General features: G+C 34.8%; 1 protein-coding gene and 1 long non-coding RNA gene across 9 annotated transcripts; one reads left to right on the top strand and one right to left on the bottom strand.

Moving 5' to 3' along the window:
• The first annotated feature begins 491 nt into the window (after positions 1–491).
• On the top strand, positions 492–24,512 carry LOC125676218 (glucose-6-phosphatase 2-like). Of its 7 annotated transcripts, none has more exons than XM_056159079.1 (8): positions 492–537; positions 3,215–3,316; positions 4,781–4,938; positions 6,918–7,030; positions 9,081–9,168; positions 9,268–9,386; positions 15,026–15,268; positions 24,267–24,512. In XM_056159079.1, the coding sequence occupies exons 2-8, from the start codon at positions 3,233–3,235 to the stop codon at positions 24,506–24,508; spliced, it is 1,047 nt and encodes a 348-aa protein (XP_056015054.1). In that variant the 5' UTR covers positions 492–537; positions 3,215–3,232; the 3' UTR covers positions 24,509–24,512. The 7 variants fall into 7 exon arrangements, with proteins under 7 accessions (XP_056015054.1, XP_056015052.1, XP_056015053.1 ...); XM_056159077.1 differs by having other exon boundaries at positions 504–1,046; XM_056159078.1 differs by having other exon boundaries at positions 506–1,046; positions 3,204–3,316.
• Positions 18,203–23,158, bottom strand: LOC130052898 (uncharacterized). Of its 2 annotated transcripts, XR_008801269.1 has the most exons (3): positions 21,269–23,158; positions 20,982–21,051; positions 18,203–18,657 (listed from the first exon to the last, which is right to left on the bottom strand). It is a non-coding gene; the product is annotated as an uncharacterized LOC130052898 (long non-coding RNA). The 2 variants fall into 2 exon arrangements; XR_008801268.1 differs by having other exon boundaries at positions 20,982–23,158.
• Positions 24,513–25,741: the final 1,229 nt, after the last annotated feature.

Genomic DNA, 25,741 nt, shown 5'->3' on the forward strand with positions numbered 1-25,741 from the left:
TTTTTTTAAAAAAAACTTAAGATATCCCAATAAAGTAATTCAAGAAATCAAAAGATTTTGTCATTTATTTCTCCGGGTCTGGGAAATTATTGTTTCTTTTATCGTAAAGTACATTTTCCGAAACAAGATAGGGGTGGGGAGTGGGGGGGGGGGGGGGGGGGGGCTCTAAATCCGCCACTGTGTATATTCAGTAACCTTTTGATATATATTGTATAATTCGATAATTGAACTTCCCTGGCCAATGTACGTATATATATGAATATTATTACCAAGAAAAAAACTATGTGCTGAAAATTAAATTGAAGGGAGGAAGAAGAAAAAAACAATATAGCGAAGAGGGACATTGTTTAACTATTGTTTATTACCATACAGTGAACATGACATCATTGAGTATAGAGATTAATCGTAGAGGGAGTGTGTGTGGACCCGTCTATCATGATCCGGAATTTTATTCGCTGCCCACATTGGTTCATTAATTAGTGTGAGATGTATGATTTCCTGGTATGTTTCGTGTACCGATCATGAGTGAGAACAGAGGTTGAAGATATTGTTTTCCCTCATGATATATGCATTACTAATTTATTTTGTCAGTAATATGTTTTACGGCGTGACCGTGTTTGAGGGCGAAGCAAGAAGGTTTTGACATTAGTATCTATATCCAAAACAGGACAAAAACAACCCGAAGTTAGCACGCGGACGGAGCTGTATCAAAGCATCCTAATTTTTGGACATTTGATCCACCTATATATTGAACGCGGGAAATATAACGCAATTGATGTAAACAGTACATTGTGACGTCATATTCAGCGTCGTTATTTAGCAAATTTACAAACAAAGCGTTTGAACCACAACAAAAAACATGGCGTTAATCGTGGAGTGATTATATATGATTAAGAAAATAAGATTTACATGCTTTTACGGATTTTATGTGTAACATCTCAGAACGACGTGAACTAGGGTAGACGAGATTCAAAATGGAGGAATACATGTCCACGCGCTAATATTCGAATCGACGCCATTGGTACCAAACTTTTCAAGTTCCATAGGTATGGTTTAATTTTTCATTATTTTCCTATATTTTCCTTTTAAACATGTATATACGTGTTACCTATAGGGAGAGCTCCGCTCTCACGGCCCTTCGGGCTTCGCCCTCTATTACCTATAGGGAGAGCTCCGCGAGAAACTCTATGCAACTGATGTAAACAGTGCATTGTGACCACAGGGGGCCTGTCACGAAATATTTGCATTCTTTTATATATGACCCTTCTCTATATACAAAATAATATGTTTTACGGCGTGACCGTGTTTGAGGGCGAAGCAAACAAATTTTGGCATTGGTATCTATATCCAAAACAGAACAAAATCAACCTGAAGTTAGTACGAGGACGGATCTGTATCAAAGCATCCTAATTTTGGATATTTGATCCTCCTACATATTGAACGCGGGAAATATAACGCAATTGATGTAAACAGTACATTGTGACGTCATATTCAGCGTCGTTATTTAGCAAATTTACAAACATAGCGTTTGAACCACAACAACAAACATGGCGTTAATCGTGGAGTGATTATACATGATTAAGAAAATAAGATTTACATGCTTTTACGAATTTTATGTAACATCTCAGAACGACGTGAACTAGGGTAGACGAGATTCAAAATGGAGAAATACATGTCCACGCGATAATATTCGAATCGACGCCATTAGTACCAAACTTTTCAAGTTCCATAGGTATGGTTTAATTTTTCATTATTTCCCTATATTTTCCTCTTAAACATGTATATACGTGTTACCTATAGGGAGAGCTCCGCTCTCACGGCCCTTTGGGCCGTGAGAGGGCTTTGCCCTCTAATAATTTTATACATAGGGAATGGTCATATATAAAAGAATGCAAATATTTCGTGACAGGCCCCTGTGTTGTGACGTCATATTCAGCGTCGGTGTTTAGCAAATTTTTTATACACAAACAGAGGAGGCATGACACAATTCGCTCTAACTGAGGAGTGATTTTATATGATTTAGAAAAAAAAAAGATTTACATGCTTTTACGGATTTTATGTAACATCTCAGAACGACGTGAACTAGGTTAGACGAGATTCAAAATGGAGAAATACATGTCCACGCGCCAGAGATGGGGCGATTACATTGTAAATGTAATTGATTACGATTACTTTGAAAATCTATGATTACGATTACACATATTTTGAAAGTAATTGATTACAATTACGATTACTGTGAAAAGTAATCATGATTACATGCTTTTGAACAAGAAAAACAACAAATATTTACTGGTTTTATTAATAAGATACATTGTATAATACACTTTATGTATTTATGTACAGTCTTTCATAAGTATTGGTAACATGATAACTGGTAAACCATTCAGTGACACTTAAAATGTTTATAAGAAATGTTTGTTACACTTTATGAACATAAGTCTCTCAAACTGTGCATCCGTTAATCTACATCTATCAGGGCGAAACACTTTCCCAGCAATACTAAACAGTCTCTAGTATACTAGTTCAGATTATTAAGTTTAATTTAAACAGATTTAGACCTTAGTTGCTATTGAATACATGCAAATACTGTAAGTATAATATCATATAGATATGGATAAATCTTATGATGGCACACATAACATACATAAGCTCTAACTGTTATCTATTAAATAATTATTTTAATATAAATATAAAGTAATCATTGTAATCATTATTGTAATCATAAATTACGATTACTTTGCCAAAGTAATTGATTACAATTATGATTACTTTTCTTTAAAAACAAATGTAATCAATTACGATTACTGATTACGATTACCCCATCTCTGCCACGCACTAGTATTCGAATTGATGCCATTGGGACAAAAATTTTCAAGTTCCATAACTATGGGTTAGTTTTTCATCAGTTTTCTATATTTTCCTTTTAAACATGTATATACGTGTTACCTATAGGGAGAGCTCCGCTCTCATGGCCCTTCGGCTTCGCCCTCTATAAAGTAACCAGTTAAAATTGGATATTTCTTTGAAAAGTCAGCTTCTTAGATTGTCGTATGATCCACTTTCAATATATACCCCCACACAGCCCAGAACTGGTAGAAGTTATCAGGTTATATTAGAAATCCTATTGGTAAAATTAATTGTGAACGCCTGTCATATACTGCTATACTAGAAAATGATGATGATCATTGAGGATTCAATTTTAGTTGTTTTACAGTTCCTAACGTTGCATGACATGGGAAATCAAGAACCCGGGATCATGGATTACGTCCACCTGAGGGGGGTGGAGATTATTCATCAAATTCAACACACATTCAGGGTAAAATTTGCTCGGGCCTTCCCATACTTTATATTTCTTCCATTCTTAATAAGTTTTGTGCTTGTCATGAGATCTTACCGTTACTTAGGGAAGTTAACTCCTGAGTTTTTTAGCACAACTGGGCAGGATGCTCTAGCTGAGTATCTACTGGTTCAATACTGATCCCATTGGTGCCAATATCAATAATGATTAATAATTTTTATTTTTAAAGCTGAATATACATATTAAATCAACAAATAACATTAGTTATATCCTAGCTATTTTACCGACTTGAACGGATGTTTGCGCTAGGGGGCCTTTAAGTGGGAGGAAACCAGAGTACCTGGAGGAAACTCACGTACCCGAGTGGTTGACCACCATACCTTCTCACATACAGCCACTGCTGATCACGGGGATCGAACTCGGGTCGCAGCGGTGAGATTCTCGGAGAAGCGAGTGCTTTAACCACTACGCTACCTGGACATTCATAAACAAACATATTGATTACACATTTATTACTGATTCCTATCCAGGTGGAAAAAAATGTGTCATTTCAATATTTGAAAGGGTTTGACCAGGGACTATATTTTGTGGAAGAAAGTTTGATTAATAAACAAAAGTTCTAAATCTGCATCATTTTATAACTTATATAATTCATGATACAAGCATTTCATACTTGGAACTAATTCAAATATTGTAATTTATTATTATTTTTCCGAACAGAACATTGTTTTTGAAAACAGTCAAAATAGATTTACTTGAATTTAAAAAAATAAAAATAAAAATTCAGTATTTTGGCCAATGATTTAAAGATTTGATTTATAATCCCCACCTTTTTAGTTCCATTTCAAATTTTAAGACAAGACTGAACATTATGTGAAATTTTAGAAATTAACATTACTCTTAATGTGTCCTTTTTCAACTCAGAAATTTGATATCATGAATTTTTCTGTATGTCAAGTGCCAAAAGGTCATGATTTATTTCCATAACTACTACTGGTTTTTTTTAATCTGTATTGCGAGAAGCCATGATTATGTATCTATTTTTTGTAATGATTGATTTGTGTTGTGTTGACACCAACAGAGAAATCAAGTTTACACAAATAAATCTTGTCTTGAGGGAATTTTAAATTCAGAATGGTCTTGTTAAAACACTGTTGTTCAATAATAATCCCATGGAGATCCGGGTTAGAATAGGTCCTAAGTACCCCTTGCTTGTTATAAGCGGCGACTAAATGGGGAGGTCCTTTGGATAAGACTGCAAAAACCAAGGCCCTGTGTCACAGCAGGTGTGGTACGATAAAGATCCCTCCCTGCTCAAAATCCATAAGCACCGAAAAAAGCCTAAATTGTGCAGCCCTTTATTGGAGTACTGAGGGTCTCTTCTAACCCGGATCTTCACGGTATGCTTGTAGAAATTAAAGGAAATCAGAAAGTTTAAATTAAATCATGAAGTTCTTTAATTGTGATACCTTTCCTTTGTAGCACCATGTGGACCTGATGCAAATACTGACACGTGTTGGTGATCCTAGATATGCCTTCCTTATTTATTTCCCATTGGCTTACTGTTTACACCGGGCCACCGGAACAAGAGTTTTGTGGATTGCCTGTCTGTCTGAATGGCTGAATGGAGTCTTGAAATGGTACGTAACCATGTACATACAAAGTTATCGCTAAAGATTAACCGCTGGGCAAATATCGTATAGTTTGCAAATTCTGTACATGATGTGCCGCCCCTTAATTAAAGGAACATGGACACGCTTTGAGCAGAAAATTTTCTAATTTTATCTTTAGATTATTAATGTTTAGAATGCTTAACTAAGGTATCACTAATGATCATTAAAAATTTGACTGTCAGTAGTTAAGGTTCATGGGAAATACAGAGGTCACAAATACTTTTTTATATAGATAAGGCTCGTACCATGTTTTTGGTTACATAGGTTAAATATACTAGTAAAAGTTTCGTTTAAAGCAGAGTATTTCAATTTATAAGTGAATTGTTAACACAATTAAATATTTTCTAGCATTTGGCGCATCTCATTTTTTAAACATGCTATTTTCTATTAAACAATCTAATATAAACAAAAACATGGCACAAGCCTTGTTTACATAACAAAGAATTGCGAGTGCTGTATCTCACTTATAACTCAACAACTGATATTCAAATTTTGGTTGACCATTAGAAATACTTTAGTTATGCATTGTAAACAATAAAAATGGAAAAATAAAATTTGAAAATTTTCAGATCAAATCCTGTCCATTCCCCTTTAAGAATAAGATACACACAATGAATGGAATTTCTGTGAATTGATTCTGTAAATTAAGTGGTTATTCACGCATGGGGAAAATTTACACTGATTACACGGACAGAGCTGATTACTTGTACGGATTGTCCGAATTTTCCACGGATTTTAAAGTCAAAATACGCTTTACGGATTCACGTTAAGAATCTATGATTTTCCATGAATCTGGAAAAATTCAGTTTCCGAAATTTGCCGATAGGTATGATAGAAAAAGACCTTGTCAATTGAATTAAACTGTTTCCCCGCTGATTAGTCCGAGGAGAAAAGCGAAGTCAATAGGGAACGAGTTTAGTCAATTAAAGTTACCATTGTTTAAAGCGCACCATTGATACTGCTTTATGTCAAACTTTTAAAAAAAGCATGTATGGTGAATGTTAGATTGACGAGAATGCAAACGAAACATCCAAACCCATTCAGAGGTTCAAAACAAGAAAAAAAAATATGCCCTAATTTTAAGGACTCATACAGAGTGCTTTGGCCATGCCTCCAACAATCAAAGAAAGATCACATGGTGTTTTCATGGATATTTCTAACATTACTTTAATATTGAGTATTTATTTTTGTTCCATATTTTATCAAGTTCAAATTGTTTTGAAATTAAGGGATAAATGGTATGGATGTAGGGAATATAATTTAAACGAAATTTATTGAACAAAGAGCATGGTCAAAATTAATACAATCGGCAACCCTCTACAAGGAGATAACCTCGTGGACTCTATAAAAAATTATTTATCAAAATGATGTGGTATTTTATAAGATATGACAGATTTAATTAAAGAATGATGGAAAACCATGATAATTACACATTGCAAATTGTAAAATACAAAAGCAACAGTAAACAGCAACATGCTATTTATATGACAACAAGGAGTTGCATTTTGTTCATATAAAAAAGGGTTTAACAACCCACGTAGCATTTTTTGCTATATTCAACTTTTATACTGACAAAGTGCTCAAAATACTGTCAACTTGGTTCTAGAATACTGACATCAGTTGGACGGGGTAAACAGGTCTGCACAGACATGTAATAAACGTGTAAATTTTCCCCACGTGTATAGGTATAAACATTTGATATACATGTAATATATTTTATAATCAGTTACCACATATTTTTCCCCACATGTAATCTTGGTCGTAAAAAAACGTGTACTTAACACCCAGCATAAACCAGCACTTTTGCAGTAATTAGTTTCCTTCGAGAGAAAAATTATAATACAAAATTGCACATTTTGTTGTTTCAATAGTTTTCTGTCCATGCTGGTATATTTGATTCAAGTTACCTAGAGTATCCATGTGTGTATTGAATGACTTTGTTGAAGGATACTGCACGGACAGCGGCCATATTGGTGGATTAATGAAGTAAAACTACACGACAATGTTCTAAACATTCCTTCTCTGGAACAATACAGTCTCACCTGTGAAACGGGACCAGGTAATGATTAATTTGTTGTATTAATAATTCATAAAAAACACATTATTTGAATGAATCAAAAAATGAAGTTTTGTTTGTTTGCTGTTTTACATTGCCTATAGGTGTTTTTAGTCACTAGCTTTTTGTGAATTAAAACAAATTTTGACCTAAACTAGAGATCTGTAACTCTCTGGGAAAATATTGGGACGCACCATAACTCTGATGAAAAGATAAAGATAACAAACAGTAATCAATCTTAAAACTCATAATTTATAAGGAATGCAAAATAGAGAGTTGGGCAAACAAGGACCCCTGTTTAAACCAGTGGTGGTATCAGGTGCCATGGAGGAGTAAGCATTCCCTGTCGACCAGTCATACCCACCCTGATCCTTATATAATAATCAGGTAAACGGAGTTATCCGTAGTCAGAACCAGTGCGCCAAGAACGGCCCAACAATCGGTATGAAACACGTCAGACAGCATTTGACCCAATGACAGGTTGTATTGGCAAACTTGATCATTTTAACGACCATAAAATTTGTAAAATGCTCACTTTAAACGAGACTGTTGAAATCCCTATGATATTAAATTGTTTGTCATTAGCCTGCCTCGATTTAGAAACTGAGTATATGCAGAACAAGCTCTCACTAATTTCCCAGATAGCTACATTTCTTTTGTTAATTTTGACCTAAGCATAGTACATACTGTCTTATCCATGGGGTTCTTTATAATGCCAACATATCCAGTGGCATAAAACCTCCATTTGTCAGGTGATTTCTGAAATACCAATGATTTTCATTTCCTATACAAGAGTTCTAATTTACTTATTTCTAAACTTCTTTGGTATGAAGCAGCATTAGGATTGGGAATCAAACTTGCATGTAAACATGGTAAAAAACCAGATGTGAAGTGAGTGTTGTATCCACTAGGTTTCTATGACCGATAGTGACCACTGGTCCATAATGACTCACAATAAAAGATAATTACACTGTATATACTATTGTATTATCAGGTAGTCCTTCAGTACTCACAATAAGGGTATTTAGACTGTATACTATTGTACCATCAGGTAGTCCTTCAGTAATCAAAGTAAGGGATATTTACACTGTATATACTATTGTACCATCAGATAGTCCTTAAGTACTCACAATAAGAGGTATTTACACTGTATACTATTGTACCATCAGGTAGTCCTTCAGTACTCACAATAAAGGATATTTACACTGTATATACTATTGCACCATCAGGTAGTCCTTCAGTACTCACAATAAAGGATATTTACACTGTGTATACTATTGTACCATCAGGTAGTCCTTCAGTACTCACAATAAGGGATATTAACACTGTGCACTATTGTGCCATCAGGTAGTCCTTCAGTACTCACAATAAGGAGTATTTACATTATACCATTGTACCATCAGGTAGTCCTTCAGTACTCACAATAAGGGATATTAACATTGTGTATACTATTGTACCATCAGGTAGTCCTTCAGTACTCACAATAAAGGATATTTACACTGTACACTATTTTACCATCAGGTAGTCCTTCAGTACTCACAATAAGGGATATTTACACTGTACATAATATTGTACCATCAGGTAGTCCTTCAGTACTCACAATAAAGGATATTTACACTGTACACTATTTTACCATCAGGTAGTCCTTCAGTACTCACAATAAGGGATATTTACACTGTATATACTATTGTACCATCAGGTAGTCCTTCAGTACTCACAATAAGGGGTATTTACACTGTATATACAATTGTACCATCAGGTAGTCCTTCAGTACTCACAATAAGGAGTATTTACGCTGTATATACTATTGTACCATCAGGTAGTCCTTCAGTACTCACAATAAAGGATATTTACACTGTATATACAATTGTACCACCAGGTAGTCCTTCAGTACTCACAATAAGGGATATTTACACTGTATATACTATTGTACCATCAGGTAGTCCTTCAGTACTCACAATAAGGAGTATTAACACTGTGCACTATTGTGCCATCAGGTAGTCCTTCAGTACTCACAATAAGGGATATCTACATTATACCATTGTACCATCAGGTAGTCCTTCAGGACATGCTATGGTCACTTCAGCTGTGCTGTATTCCATTGGAACATCTTTCATGAAACATGGAATTCAACAGGCAAAGTACTTCAGTCCATCATTTGGAATCCAATCAAATTCACGATTTTTTTTTGAAATTGTTCATGTATGTTATTTTTTAATACTATGTAACTTCTATTGCAGAGCTGTAGAGCGTGTGTTAGTCTGGGTATCTTTTACAGTGGTACTTGTAGCCGTGAATGTATCCAGGCTATTCATAGCAACACATTTTCCACACCAGGTAGTAGCAGGATCGCTGACTGGTAAGTACATCATTGTTCAGCAGGTTAACAGGTTGTAGCCACTGTTAGGATCACTGAGTGGTAGGTATTTAATAGTACTAGGTAGTTGTAGTATCACTGAGTGGTAGGTATTTAATAGTACTAGGTAGTTGTAGGATCACTGAGTGGTAGGTATTTAATAGTACTAGGTAGTTGTAGTATCACTGAGTGGTAGGTATTTAACAGTACTAGGTAGTTGTAGGATCACTGACTGGTAGGTATTCAATAGTTCTAGGTAGTTATACGATCACTGAGTGGTAGATATTTAATAGTACTGGGTAATTGTAGGATCACTGAGTGGTAGATATTTAATAGTACTGGGTACAAATGTAGTTGTACGATCACTGATTGGTAGGTATTCAATAGTACTAGGTAGTTGTAGGATCACTGAGTGGTAGGTATTCAATAGTACTAGGTAGTTGTAGGATCACTGAGTGGTAGGTATTTAATAGTACTGGGTAGTTTTAGGATCACTGAGTGGTAGGTATTCAATAGTACTAGGTAGTTGTAGGATCACTGAGTGGTAGGTATTTAATAGTACTAGGTGGTTGTAGGATCACTAGTTTGTAGGTATTTAATAGTACTAGGTAGTTGTAGGATCACTGAGTGGTAGATATTTAATAGTACTGGGTAGTTGTACGATCACTGAGTGGTAGGTATTTAATAGTACTAGGTAGTTGTAGTATCACTGAGTGGTAGGTATTTAACAGTACTAGGTAGTTGTAGGATCACTGAGTGGTAGGTATTCAATAGTTCTAGGTAGTTATACGATCACTGAGTGGTAGATATTTAATAGTACTGGGTAATTGTAGGATCACTGAGTGGTAGATATTTAATAGTACTGGGTACAAATGTAGTTGTACGATCACTGATTGGTAGGTATTCAATAGTACTAGGTAGTTGTAGGATCACTGAGTGGTAGGTATTCAATAGTACTAGGTAGTTGTAGGATCACTGAGTGGTAGGTATTTAATAGTACTGGGTAGTTTTAGGATCACTGAGTGGTAGGTATTCAATAGTACTAGGTAGTTGTAGGATCACTGAGTGGTAGATATTTAATAGTACTAGGTAGTTGTAGGATCACTGAGTGGTAGATATTTAATAGTACTGGGTAGTTTTAGGATCACTAGTTGGTAGGTATTTAATAGTACTAGGTACTTGTAGGATCAGTGTGTGGTAGGTACTTAATAGTACTGGGTAGTTGATGGATCACTGAGTGGTAGATATTTAATATAACTAGGTAGTTGTAGGATCACTGAGTGGTAGATATTTAATAGTACTGGGTAGTTGTAGGATCAGTGTGTGGTAGGTACTTAATAGTACTGGGTAGTTGATGGATCACTGAGTGGTAGGTATTTAATAGTACTAGGTAGTTGTAGGATCACTGAGTGGTAGATATTTAATAGTACTGGGTAGTTGTAGGATCACTGAGTGGTAGGTATTTAATAGTACTAGGTAGTTGTAGGATCACTGAGTGGTAGGTATTTAATAGTACTAGGTAGTTGTAGGATCACTGGTTGGTAGGTATTTAATAGTACTAGGTAGTTGTAGGATCACTGAGTGGTAGATATTTAATAGTACTGGGTAGTTGTAGGATCACTAGTTGGTAGGTATTTAATAGTACTAGGTAGTTGTAGAATCACTAGTTGGTAAGTATTTAATAGCACTAGGTAGTTTTAGGATCACTGAGTGTTAGGTATTCAATAGTACTAGGTAGTTGTAGGATCACTGAGTGGTAGGTATTTAATAGTACTAGGTGGTTGTAGGATCACTAGTTGGTAGGTATTTAAAGGTACTGGGTAGTTGTAGGATCACTGAGTGGTAGGTATTCAATAGTACTAGGTAGTTGTAAGATCACTGAGTGGTAGATATTTGATAGTACTGGGTAGTTGTAGGATCACTGTGTGGTAGGTATTTAATAGTGCAGGGTAATTAATTGATCAATGAGTGGTAGATATTTAATAGTACTGGGTAGTTGTAGGATCACTGAGTGGTAGGTATTTTATAGTACTAGGTAGTTGTAAGATCGCTAGTTGGTAGGCATTTAATAGTACTAGGTAGTTGTAGGATCACTGAGTGGTAGGTACTTAACAGTACTAAGTAGTTGTAGGATCACTAGTTGGTAGGTATTCAATAGTACTAGAAAGTTGTAGGATCACTAGTTGGTAGGTATTTAATAGTACTGGCCAGTTGTAGGATCACTGAGTGGTAGGTATTCAATAGTACTAGGTAGTTGTAGGATCACTAGTTGGTAGGTATTTAATAGTGCTAGGTAGTTGTAGGATCACTGTGTGGTAGGTATTTAATAGTGCAGGGTAATTAATTGATCAATGAGTGGTAGATATTTAATAGTACTGGGTAGTTGTAGGATCACTGAGTGGTAGATATTTAATAGTACTGGGTAGTTGTACGATCACTGAGTGGTAGGTATTTAATAGTACTAGGTAGTTGTAAGATCGCTAGTTGGTAGGCATTTAATAGTACTAGTTAGTTGTAGGATCACTGAGTGGTAGGTACTTAATAGTACTAAGTAGTTGTAGGATCACTAGTTGGTAGGTATTCAATAGTACTAGGTAGTTGTAGGATGACTGAGTGGTAGATATTTAATAGTAGTGGGTAGTTGTAGGATCACTAGTTGGTAGGTATTTATTAGTACTAGGTAGTTGTAGGATCACTGAGTGGTAGTTACTTAATACGTACTAGGTAGTTGTAGTATCACTGAGTGGTAGGTATTTAATAGTGCAGGGTAATTAATTGATCAATGAGTGGTAGATATTTAATAGTACTGGGTAGTTGTAGGATCACTGAGTGGTAGATATTTAATAGTACTGGGTAGTTGTAAGATCGCTAGTTGGTAGGGATTTAATAGTACTAGGTAGTTGTAGGATCACTGAGTGGTAGGTATTTAATAGTACTAGGTAGTTGTAGGATCACTGGTTGGTAGGTATTTAATAGTACTAGGTAGTTGTAGGATCACTGAGTGGTAGATATTTAATAGTACTGGGTAGTTGTAGGATCACTAGTTGGTAGGTATTTAATAGTACTAGGTAGTTGTAGAATCACTAGTTGGTAAGTATTTAATAGCACTAGGTAGTTTTAGGATCACTGAGTGTTAGGTATTCAATAGTACTAGGTAGTTGTAGGATCACTGAGTGGTAGGTATTTAATAGTACTAGGTGGTTGTAGGATCACTAGTTGGTAGGTATTTAAAGGTACTGGGTAGTTGTAGGATCACTGAGTGGTAGGTATTCAATAGTACTAGGTAGTTGTAAGATCACTGAGTGGTAGATATTTGATAGTACTGGGTAGTTGTAGGATCACTGTGTGGTAGGTATTTAATAGTGCAGGGTAATTAATTGATCAATGAGTGGTAGATATTTAATAGTACTGGGTAGTTGTAGGATCACTGAGTGGTAGGTATTTTATAGTACTAGGTAGTTGTAAGATCGCTAGTTGGTAGGCATTTAATAGTACTAGGTAGTTGTAGGATCACTGAGTGGTAGGTACTTAACAGTACTAAGTAGTTGTAGGATCACTAGTTGGTAGGTATTCAATAGTACTAGAAAGTTGTAGGATCACTAGTTGGTAGGTATTTAATAGTACTGGCCAGTTGTAGGATCACTGAGTGGTAGGTATTCAATAGTACTAGGTAGTTGTAGGATCACTAGTTGGTAGGTATTTAATAGTGCTAGGTAGTTGTAGGATCACTGTGTGGTAGGTATTTAATAGTGCAGGGTAATTAATTGATCAATGAGTGGTAGATATTTAATAGTACTGGGTAGTTGTAGGATCACTGAGTGGTAGATATTTAATAGTACTGGGTAGTTGTACGATCACTGAGTGGTAGGTATTTAATAGTACTAGGTAGTTGTAAGATCGCTAGTTGGTAGGCATTTAATAGTACTAGTTAGTTGTAGGATCACTGAGTGGTAGGTACTTAATAGTACTAAGTAGTTGTAGGATCACTAGTTGGTAGGTATTCAATAGTACTAGGTAGTTGTAGGATGACTGAGTGGTAGATATTTAATAGTAGTGGGTAGTTGTAGGATCACTAGTTGGTAGGTATTTATTAGTACTAGGTAGTTGTAGGATCACTGAGTGGTAGTTACTTAATACGTACTAGGTAGTTGTAGTATCACTGAGTGGTAGGTATTTAATAGTGCAGGGTAATTAATTGATCAATGAGTGGTAGATATTTAATAGTACTGGGTAGTTGTAGGATCACTGAGTGGTAGATATTTAATAGTACTGGGTAGTTGTAAGATCGCTAGTTGGTAGGGATTTAATAGTACTAGGTAGTTGTAGGATCACTGAGTGGTAGGTACTTAATAGTACTAAGTAGTTGTAGGATCACTAGTTGGTAGGTATTTAATAGTACTAGGTAGTTGTAGGATGACTGAGTGGTAGATATTTAATAGTACTAGGTAGTTGTAGGATGACTGAGTGGTAGGTATTTAATAGTACTAGGTAGTTGTAGGATCACTGAGTGGTAGGTATTTAATAGTACTAGGTAGTTTTAGGATCACTGAGTGGTAGGTATTTAATAGTACTAGGTAGTTGTAGGATCACTGAGTGTTAGGTATTTAATAGTACTAAGTAGTTGTAGGATCACTGAGTGGTAGGTATTTAATAGTACTAGATAGTTATAGTATCACTGAGTGTTAGGTATTTAATAGTACTAGGTAGTTGTAGTATCACTGAGTGTTAGGTATTTAATAGTACTAGGTAGTTGTAGGATCACTGAGTGGTAGATATTTAATAGTACTAGGTAGTTGTAGGATCCCTGAGTGCTAAGTTAAAGAACAGAATGGTGCTAAGTTAATAGCTTGTAGCAAATGGTAGGATCACTCAGTGGTACATGTAGGTACCTAATAGTTCTAAGTATATGTAGTACTATTAGGATCAGTGACTGGCAAGTACATGATAGTACATGGTAATGGCAAAATCACTAGTTGATAGGTATTTAATAGTACTATGTAGTTGTAGGCTCACCATATGTAGTTGGTAGGCAGTTAATATTACTAGTTAGTTGTAGGTCTGGACTATTGAGTGCTAAGTACTTTTAAAATAGTACTAGGGAGTAGTATCACAGAGGGGTAGGTATTTAATAGTACTATGTACATGCAATAGCAGAATCACTGAGTGGTAAGTACTTAATAGTACTAGGTTAGTAGTTTGTAGACATTCAGTATGAGAGAATATAACCCACCTTACAGAGCTCTTATTAAACTGAACATGTCAAACTGTTTAGGAATTTTGGTTCTGTATCATATGGCACATCCATTCAATCTTAAATTGTCAATCACATCAATTGATACTAAAAACTATATGCATAAAAGTAATTAACTAGATTTGTCAAAATTAAAACTTACATTTGATACAAACAACAAAGATTTGCATTAGCTAAAGAGGTAATAGAAACCAAAAATGAAAACAAAATGAAATAAGTGCTATATAATGGTATTCCTTACATTGTACCTAGAAAACAATATGGCCTGCTTGAATAAACATTTGAAATGTATTTACTAAGTATCTACAACATTTGTGGGAAGACAGATATAATTTACATGTACTTGCATTCGATGCGCTAGCGTTTGATATATTTTCATGTGTACTTACAGGGATATTATTAGCAGAGGTTGTCAAACATGAACACACATCTGGTCTCACTTTCAAGCATTATGCGATATGGTGCATTGTGTTGGTGATTGGGGTGTGTGTCACATATTTTGGAATATCCATTCTCAGTTTGGATCCTCTTTGGAGCCTCACTCTTGCCAAGAAATGGTGTGCTAATCCAGAGTGGGTTCACCCAGATACAACTCCGTTCTTCGCCTTCACAAGAGACGTGTCATCATTATTAGGTATGAATCACTACTAAAACTGTGTGTCTTAGTAAAAAATAAAATCAGAGGTTGTAATGATCTCTGATAGAAGTTCAAGTTTGTAGAAATGTAGCCATCAAAGGACTGAATATTTCTGTTATTGCAGTATCTGTTAGGATGATGTCACAGATATCAATAGGATGTCAGCATTCAGTTTACTTAAGGAGGTATGCTACACCAGAGAAATTTGATGTAGATGAAAAGTGGAGGATATGTACAACAATATTTTGAAGTTGAAAATTATTATATTTACTTTGTTTTGTCAAAAAATACAGTTTTAATAGAAGGTAATCAGAAAAAAATTTAAAACCCCTGCTGGACTTGAACCTGCGACCTACAGTTCAGTAGTCAGTATTCTAACCTACTGAGCTACTCGGCTAGTTATTTAAATGGAAAAGGAAAAGTCTAATATTGCTGATATCGATTTTTTCATCCATGTTTTTAAAGGAAGTCATCCATTATGACGATGTAGAGTACTACCTTAAAGAAATGGATAACTTCAGTGAATAGCTTGATATCTTATTTCGTTGATTGTAAGCTTTGATATTTTTAAAACATGGTTTAAGTAATGTGCATTATTAAGAATGCTTGGTAAATGTTATCTCTGTGTAATGTCTGTTATCCCCAACTTTGCTTTTGAGATGACTTTGCAATACAATATTTTAGCTCAACTGAGCTGTAAGCTTGTGTGAGCTTTCTGATCACCTTTTGCGTTTCATCTGTCCGTTCGTAAGCTTTTCACATTTTCATTTTCCCCTACACAACTTGACCAATTTCAATAAAACTTGGTAAAAACATCCATGTGTGAAGGAGATCTATGTTTGCTCAAATGAAGGGTCATGCCCCCTTCAAAGGAGATATACTCACGAAAATACAAAAGTAGGGCAACATGTAGATTCAAGTTTGTTAAAATCATGACCCGAGGGATAGAAAGGGCCACAATAGTTTTATATGCAAAAATATATTTTAGGGAAAATCTTTAACAATCTTCTTCTGAAGAACCACTTGGTCAGAGAAATTCTTTACAGAGCAGCTTTCTGATATATTGTAGATTCAAGTTTGTTAAAATCATGTTCCCCGGTGTTAGGGTTGGCCATTGTAGGGAACCAAAGTTTTACATGGGAATATATAGGGACAGTCTTCAAAAATCTTCTCAAGAACGGGTACCTTTAAAGTGCGAAACAAAATTGAAACGAAATCCACCGGAACGAAACTAAACCCACCGAAATGAAACGAAACATACCGAAACGAAACAGATTGTGTAACCAAACTCTTAATTATAATAATTAAAAATGGTATCTTTGGCCCCTGTGAACGTTACCACATATAAATAAAATTCGCCTCCCATTTGATGTAGGCTTTTGGTTTGACTGATACAAAGTTTTAAAAGCTGGAAAGGGGGGGGGGGTGTTGAGTAAGCACAAAGTACATATCCGAATTGATTAGATACCATGTGCAATTAGTTTCGGATCCATAAATTACAGAACAGAGGGTTACAGCCTCAGAAGTCTGGTGAATTATAAATTTCATGACCCCTGCCCCACCCTAAGAGGCCTTAATTTTGGGGTAAACTGTAAAATTGATGTATTCCTTTAAAAAATTTCCTCTTTACTCCTGGGCATCTAGCAGAGAAAATGAGTATAAAGTAATGATGAGCAAGAAGCCTCAACCAAAAATGTAAATTTCCTGATCCCCGGGGTAGGGCCTGGGGCCGAATTTGGTATATAGTGTTTATGTGTAAAACACTTAAATAACATCTTTGTAGTGCTATTGAAACTAAATTGATATTTAGAAAGAGCTGTTAGTTCTTTACTAAAATTTTGAATTTGATGAAACCATGGGTAGGATATTTGTATCAGGGTGGGGCCAAAGTGGTGAGTTATTGAATGTGTGAAAAATAGAAATTTTTAACTTTTCTTGATAAATATTATTAGCTATTAAGAGGCTGTCTACGATAGAACCATGCAAATGGCTATTGATGGACATGTGTCAGAATTTCATGAAACTTGGTATATATCCTTTAGATAACATAACTTGAACGTAAAAATAATTATTTTCATTCCACTCGATCGGTAACCATGGAAACGAGAGACACTTGGTTTTCCCCATTTCTATATTTAGATCTATTGAAAAAAATCAGACAATGTACTTTCTTTTTGGTTTATTGCAAAACCCATGTCTTGCAATTTAATGATACCTATTTCATGATATTGCAGAGACAAATAGGAATTAATAACACATAAGCAATCAAAATTTAATACACAGTGCAATAAAATATCAAAATTTCAAAATGAAGGAAATGCTGAAATTTTACCTAATTTCACCTATTTGCACTGAAACAGGTATAGTTGCCCAAGAAACGCTTCAATAGACATCATATTTGATACATGTGTAGAACCTATCAATTTCTAATACATGTTAAAGGGAATTTGGTCGCAAATGAAATTTAGTGGTATATTGGGGGGGGGGGGGGGGGGGGGTGATAATGTCGGTTTTGTAGAGTTAAAATCTTCAGATAACGTAATAATATCATTGCACATGTCATGCATAAGCATTAATGAAGGGTAAAAATTATTGTTTGTTGTACTTTGACCCAATATTGGAGGGAGAGGGGTTATTTTGAAAACATCTTCCACCATTACCTTCCACCAATAAATAGTACATTTATTGTAGCCATGGACAAGAATCGTGTATTCAAAGCGTTTTTGCTTTCTATCAAATTCAGCAGGCAATTACAACATATGATATATCTCTCATGTTTTAAATTCACTCTGCATATGTAGTTTTATTGTAAGTAAAGCCATAAAGGATGTGTGTGTGTGTGGGGGGGGGGGGGGGGGGATTTTACACTGTAAGTCAGGTAATGTAAAAAAAATTCATGAACATCACATACAAGATCATGAAAGACACATTCATTATAAACATAGAGATTTAATCATTGCAATTCTTTTTTTCTTTTTTTTCTTCTTTTTTGTTGTAACTTTCAACTGAAACTATTGGCAAAACTATCCTATAGAAGAACATTCAATTTTTCTGTACATTTATACCAACAAAAAAAAAAAAAATTAAAGCACAAGTGTGAGTTTTAGGAAATCTGACATCTAGAAAATCCTGAGAGATGTAAAATAACCTCCAAGCAGTGACTAAAAAAAATAAAACAGTTTTCCTTAACCACTTATGAGTTCAGTCATAGATAATATATATTGGATAATAATTGGTTACATTCAATTGCAACAATATCACTGATGACATTCTGGAGGTATTTGTCATTTTCTGGACCCTCCCCATTTTTCACCATGTCAATACAAGGAAAGTAATTGTTTGGTTCCTTGGAAAGCAGGGGTATGACTGTCTTACTTCAGAAACATCTGCAAAATAACAAAACAATTCTTATTATTGCATGAGTTTGCCTATTGTCCGGAACCCCCCCCCCCCCCCCCCCCCCTTGGTCATACAGAAAACCCAGACATATTAGCATCACATGTGTTTTGAACGTTAAATAACCAGAAAAGTTATTATAATATTTAGAGGTTTTATGGCTACGTTTAACCATAAATTACAATTTCAGCAGCTCACTCTTTGGTATTAAAATCCTCCTTGCAATTTGTTCACTGTTTTTATTGCACAAAAATATGCATCTCTTTTAATCATTAAATTTGAATTTAGAGACCGAGATAAAGATTTTCATTTTATTGTGAGAATTTTCTTTTTCAAATGAGTATGCACTGATATACTCTTTGTGATCTAATAAAATTTTAAATTTGATAATTAATTGATTTATAGATGGTGTTTCTTTTTCTAGTGTTTTCATGAAAAACAATATTTCATGGGTCAAGTTGTCTAAACAAGGGGTGAGTTGTCTAACCAAGGTGTTAAGTTGCCTAAACATGGCTTGCCTGAAACATAAAACTGAAAGTAACACAAGATGTGAAACACTAATGGCAACAAAAAACTATAAACAAGGTCCAAAATTTCGATTTGAAAAGAGGTCTTGTCACAAGGATTGTTAATATGAAATATGACAGCCTATCATTCACCCAGTTTTAAAATTTGGGTCAAATTCCAAATTTAAGGTCACAAGGTCAAAAACTTTAGCACAAAAAGTAACTTGACTTGTAACCCATTGATATAAATGCAGGTGTATAAATTTTCAAATCAATAGTTGCAGACACATTGCCAAAAAAGTCATGAAAACTGTTAATGCACAGATGTATAGACAGGCTGAGGCCTGAGGCCAGATAAAATAATGTGTGGTTCTGGTTACACTCCCTTGAAAAATATGGTAGGTAGGTAGGTATTTTATTTCATTTTTTTAAAATTTACTTTTTTAATGATAGATTTTAGATGGAAACACAATTTTCTTTTACTTTCACTTCTTTTCATTTACCATTTATATATATACCTATCAAAATTGGTAGGGATCACCCTAGTTTTGACAATTCTTATATATTTATTTCAAATAAAAAAATAAATACAGGGGGAAAAAATCAGTGCAATTGCCAAAATTATGTTTTTTGAACATGAAAGTAGGAATGATATTTCAACTAGAGTACTGTTTTCAAGCCCTTCCAAGTTTTTAAATCTATTCAACATTTTCAAAAATAAGGAGGGTAATCACTTATTATATTCAAGCAACCTGAGATTTGCACTATTGTTTATGTAAGCACTCTTTAGTTCTACTTCTAAGTCACTTTCTGTCTAATGTTAGATGACTTGTAATAAGTGTTTACAGTTTAGCATTTTAGTGGTATCTATATATTGGCTGAAGGAAAACGGGTCAAAAACCTATATATATATATTGTGGTATATACTATACAATCTTGAAAAGAGGTGTGCATTATATTCGGCAAAATACGGTAACTGATTTTGGAAATGGTCAAAAAATGTTTAGGGTTGGGGGTAAAAACTAGGGACGGTCGGGTAACCGGAACCACACATATTCTTTAATTTGGCCTGTTCACTGTAGGGCTCTTGACTATAGGCAGGGTTTTAATTAAAACAAATATCTTATATACTCTTAAGTTTAATATTTTTTTTATTTGTCTGCAGAGATATTTATACAATACTACATATACATATGGTATATGCTACATCTATAATGTGAACTTGTTGTCTTACATAAAACAAAATTTTATTTATCGAAATCACAGGAAAGTTTCAAAGTGATTAGAAGCATTTCACATATTACTTAAACCTGCATTTATTATTAAGTGTGTAATAAACATGATACAATGTAAATAACAGAATAATTAATAAAATCTTACTTCTTTCTGATTTTCAATTCATTAATCACAGATCTCACAAATATCTCCATAGACTCATACATAAATATTTAATGACATTTGATTTTATTTAAAATTATCTTGATTCCAATATGCACTGCTAAATAAATTTTCTGTTTATAGAACCAAAAAAAACCTAGTAGTTAAACTAGTTACATTAATATTAATGCACACCCCCTCCCTTCAATCAATTTTATTATGGTTTTCTTTAAAAGTTAAAAAAAATGTCTAAAAACTACAATATAAATTGCTCTTACATTCTCCAGAAAAATCCTGGACCTGAATTTTACTTTGTTTGACTTAATTCAGTTTCCATCCATAATTCTATCAACTTATATGTTAGTTGTTAACCTAGAGGGTGTCACTTGAATTCCTATTAGATTTTATTCAGACATTTGTTTGCATCATACCTTTCAACTCTTTCTTTACATCTGTCTTAATATGGACACAATTTTTGTGTTTCTCAATGCATTGTCTTGTCTGCAAACACCAAACACATATATTTCATTATATTTCCTAAATATATTGTAACAGTATTTTAATCTAGAAAATTGTGCATTCAGCAAATTGATATCTTAAAAATTTCAAATAGAAAAATAGAAGTAAAATTTTATAGATTTCATCTATGAGTATTTATGCATAAGTGCATATTTCAATATCTGTTAGTGCAGGAAGATATAAAAACAATTTAACTTACCAGAATCAATGGAACATGTGTTGTCAGCTTGAGTAATGTGGCAGATCTATCGGCTTTGGAGTCACCCCCCCCCCCCCTTTCACATCTGAGTTAGATTTGTCATGTAATGGGTGACAACATGTTGTTCTTTATTCAAAGTCAATGTCCATGATTGGCATAGGCATGATGATGTCTGTTAAGTCTAGATCATAGTTAATGCACACCAGCTGTGCAGTGCAGTGAACAAAGATTCTGGAATTCACACAATTTCGGATGGACATTTAAAAATCTCAATTGTGCTGAAGTATACTTCTTGCAATCCTGATGTAAATAAACACCCTCTTTCCTTGAAATTTTCACCAAGGCTATAAATTCATCTTCCATCACTTTCCACCAATTCCATGTTGTTGTCATCTGCCTTATGAATCATTTTTCCTTACCTTCTTCCCATGAAAGTTCCACAAAGAGAGATAATTTTTTGATAAAATTTCCGAATTTCATACCCCAAATAAATGACTTTCTATTTATTTGCAACCAAATTCCCGTTTAGTAGTGATAATTTATGCATAATTCTGTGTTTTAAACCACGAAACTATTTATTTTAAACGTTTCTTGGGGTTTTATGACTCACTAAAAATAGCATTCAATTTGAAAGTTACATAATCTTACTAGTTCAAACACTATACGACTTAAATCTGGAGAATTAATTTTAAAGTTATGTTCACCAATTCAAAGGTACCGTTCAAATAGACTATGCGGAACTGAAATTATATGTGATTATTCTGCTTTTGATATTCTAATGACTAGCTGAAAATACACCATTTTTGCGTGAAATTGATGTGTATATTGTGCTAAAAATAGAACGGCCCATTAGGTGTTAGTTCGGGAGGTACTCATCGATTTTTGCCACAAAATATGATATAACTAGTAAAATACTTCTGAAATATCATAAAAAGGTCTGAAAATTTGACAACACCTTCCATAATATTTTTTTGGTTTTGCATGGTTCTATCGTAGACAGCCTCTTAACTATTATTAGCTCACCTGAAGTTGAGGTTCAAGTGAGCTTTTCTGATCAAAATTTGTCGGTTGTCGTCGTTGTCGTAAACTTTTCACAATTTTATCTTCTTCTTCAGAACTACTGGGCCAATTTCAACCAAACTTGGCCAAAAGCATCCTTGGGTGAAGGGCTTTCAAGTTTGTTCAAATGAAGGGCCATGTCCCTTTCAAAGGGGAGATAATCACAAATATGCAAAAATAAGGTGGAGTCATTTAAAAATCTTCTCAAGAACCACTGGGCCAGAAGAGCTGAAATTTACCTGAAAGCTTCCTGACATCAGATTCAAGTTTGTTTAAATCATGGCCCCCGGGGGTAGGATGGGTCCACAATAGGGGATCAAAGTTTTACATACAAATATATAGGGAAAAACTTTAAAAATCTTCTTCTCAAGAACCACTAACCCAGAAAAGCTGAGATTTACATGAAAACTTCCTGACATAATGCAGATTCAAGTTTGTTCAAATCTTGGGCCCCGGGGGTAGGAGGGGGCTACAATAGGGGATCAAAGTTTTACATACAAATATATAGGGAAAAACTTTAAAAATCTTCTCAAGAACCACTAAGCCAGAAAAGCTGATTTTTGCATGAAAACTTTCTGACATAGTGCAGATTCAAGTTTGTTTAAATCATGACCCCCGGGGGTAGGATTGGGCCACAAGGGGGATCAAAGTTTTACATACAAATATCTAGGTAAAATCTTCTTCTGAATAACCACTGAGTTAGAAAAGCTGATATTGGGGCCACAAGAGGGGCGGGGTCAAAGTTTTACATACAAATATAGGGAAAATCTTTAGAAATCTTCTTCTCAAGAACCATTGGGCCAAAGAAGTTGATGTTAACATGAAAGCTTTCTGACGTAGTGTAGATTCAAGTTTGCAAAAACCATGGCTTCCAGGGGTAGTTGGGGCCATAATAAGGACTAAGGTTTTACATGCAAATATATATGAAAAGTCTTCAGATATGGGCCAAGGTGACTCAGTTGAGCGATGTGGCCCATGGGCCTCTTGTTCAAATTCTTTCCAAATTTGGTATAAAGCATCTTTCGGACAAGGGGGGTGGGGGTCAGCATATCAAGTGTAAATTTTAGGATTCCTGCACTCTTGGGGCCTTAGGAGCGGGGCACAAAATGCTCAAAATTCACAAATTTTAAAAAATCTTCTTCTCAACAACCGCACATGTTTAAGAGAAACTAAATATATAGTAATGTAGAGCTGGAAGACCTCTACCAAAATAGTGAATTTCATGATCTCCGAGGTATGGGTTCTGACCCCAGGGCAGGACCAAACTTACTGTGTAGTGTTTATGTGTAAAATACTTTAATAACAAAATATTTAGTGTTATTGATTCTAAATTGAAATTAAATGGATATTGTTAAAAAGCGTAGGTAGTCATATACTGAAATTTTAAATTTGATCATCCCCGGGGCAGGGGCTCTGACCCTAGGGTGGGGCCAAACCTAGTAAATAGTATTCATGTGTAAGTCTTCTGATACTGTATAAAATCTAAATGCATACTTAGGAATAGCAGAAAAGGATGTTCAAAAGATTTACAACCAAGGGCTTTGACTCTAGGAAAGGTCCACATTTAGTCAAATCTTTTAATGTTAATATACCTATTATAACATATAAAGCCTTTCATCAGTGTATGCACTTTTAAGGGCATTGAAGTTTTTAGAACAGGATTTTTTTCTAGAATCAATAGCCTTTGGGAGTAGTGATACTTTTGACCTAGTACTCGGGTGACCGCTAAGACATGTTGGCCTCTTGCTGTTCTACTAAAAAGTTTTTACGTGGATTTAGCAAGTATTGGCCGGTTAATCGAAGTGGATATTGAGGAATTTGTTGACATTTCATATTTTTCAGGTTTTGACACCAACTATATAAATATATCGTATGTAGAATAATTTGCCATATACATGTATATGTTGAATGATTTATTGATGTTTCTTCTTATATTCAGGTTTTGGAGCAGGCATCTCTCTACGAAACAACATGAAAACCACTGTAGATATAGGGATGGGACAGAAACTTGTGTATGTAACTCTGTCTCTTACATTGACAATGGTTGTAGAAAACTTCAAGATTCCGTCAACATCCCCAGTATTCTACGTGATCGGATTCGTCAAATTCAACATAATGATGATTGGCATTGTGTTTGTTATACCGTATCTTGTGTTTACAAATAAAAAGAAGAAAAACTAGTGAACATCACTTAGTGTATGGTGTGGTGGCATACGTCCATCATTGAAGGGATGTATCATGGTATGGCATCGTCCGTCCGTCTGTTCGGACCTTGTGGCCAGGATACAGACCGAACTATAAGCTCTAGGATTTTACAATTTGGTACGTTTGATCATCTTGAGTAGAGGACGTTGTCTATTATTTTTCACGATCAAAGGTCAAGGTCGTAGTATCAATTAGTAATAAAATATTTAGGCATATTGCAGACCGAACCGTAAGATTAAGGATATTGCAATATGGTACATTTGATCACCATGATGAAAGGAAGATGCCTGTTTATCAATGTCAAGGTCACATTATCACTTAGTAGAGAACTTTGTAGGTATGATACAGACCCACCATAAGCCTCAGGATATTGCAACTTGGTACATTTGATCACAATGATGAGGGGAATATGCTTATTGTTTTTCAAGGTCAAAAGTCAAAGTCGCTATATCAGTTAAAAGGTCAAACTTGTAGGCAGTATACAGACCGAACTGTGGGGCAAGGACCGTCAAACTTGGTACACATATACTTTATGCCAAGTGGATGATGTCTATTGTTTCTCAAGGCCACGGTTTTAATAGCAGGAAACAGACTGAACCGTTGGGATTAGGACCATCAAACTTGGTACATATATACCTTAAGACATGTGAAAATTTTAGATAGACATTACATAAGTTGTCTGTTTTTATGATGCAAGGGGATTACGTCACACTCCGATGATTGCTGATACTACCTGAAGCCAAGTTCTACAAATTTTGGTGTCAGAAAAAGACCAAATGTTATCTGTTGACGGGTGTATCATGTACTGTTGTTGATACTCTTGATTAAATATAAAGTGCGCCTATAGTAATGAAATTACATGTATGTGCAAAAATGATTTAGTTACGAATGACAGGAGACAATGGAAATAATGAGAGAAGTCTACTGAGCTAGCTTGCTGGTATCAAATCATTTAATTCTTTCTTTTTTTTTTTTCCTTTGTTTTAAGAGGAGACAATTTTTTTGTTGTTGCAAAATTGAAGGTATCATTCAAAGGCTAGAATTTCCCTTTTGTTGCGTGACGAACGTTTCTTTTAACGGTGTGGCTATGCTGAATAGTATCAAAATCGAGCTCCTGTAAATGAAACAGACACTATCCAACATCTTGAAATGTCTTGAAAGGTTTGCAAACAATAGACATACCCAGCATTAAATTGAATAAAATGAAAG

This window comes from Ostrea edulis, chromosome 3, assembly GCF_947568905.1.
Source record: "Ostrea edulis chromosome 3, xbOstEdul1.1, whole genome shotgun sequence".
NCBI lineage: Eukaryota > Metazoa > Mollusca > Bivalvia > Ostreida > Ostreidae > Ostrea > Ostrea edulis.

Coding starts and splice junctions, on each gene's coding strand:
- LOC125676218 (XM_056159079.1), top strand. CDS start 3,233: ATGGGAAATCAAGAACCCGGGATCATGGATTACGTCCACCTGAGGGGG. Junction 4,939..6,917: donor CTGAATGGAGTCTTGAAATG/GTACGTAACCAT, acceptor ACTTTGTTGAAG/GATACTGCACGGACAGCGGC. Junction 9,387..15,025: donor AGTAGCAGGATCGCTGACTG/GTAAGTACATCA, acceptor GTGTACTTACAG/GGATATTATTAGCAGAGGTT.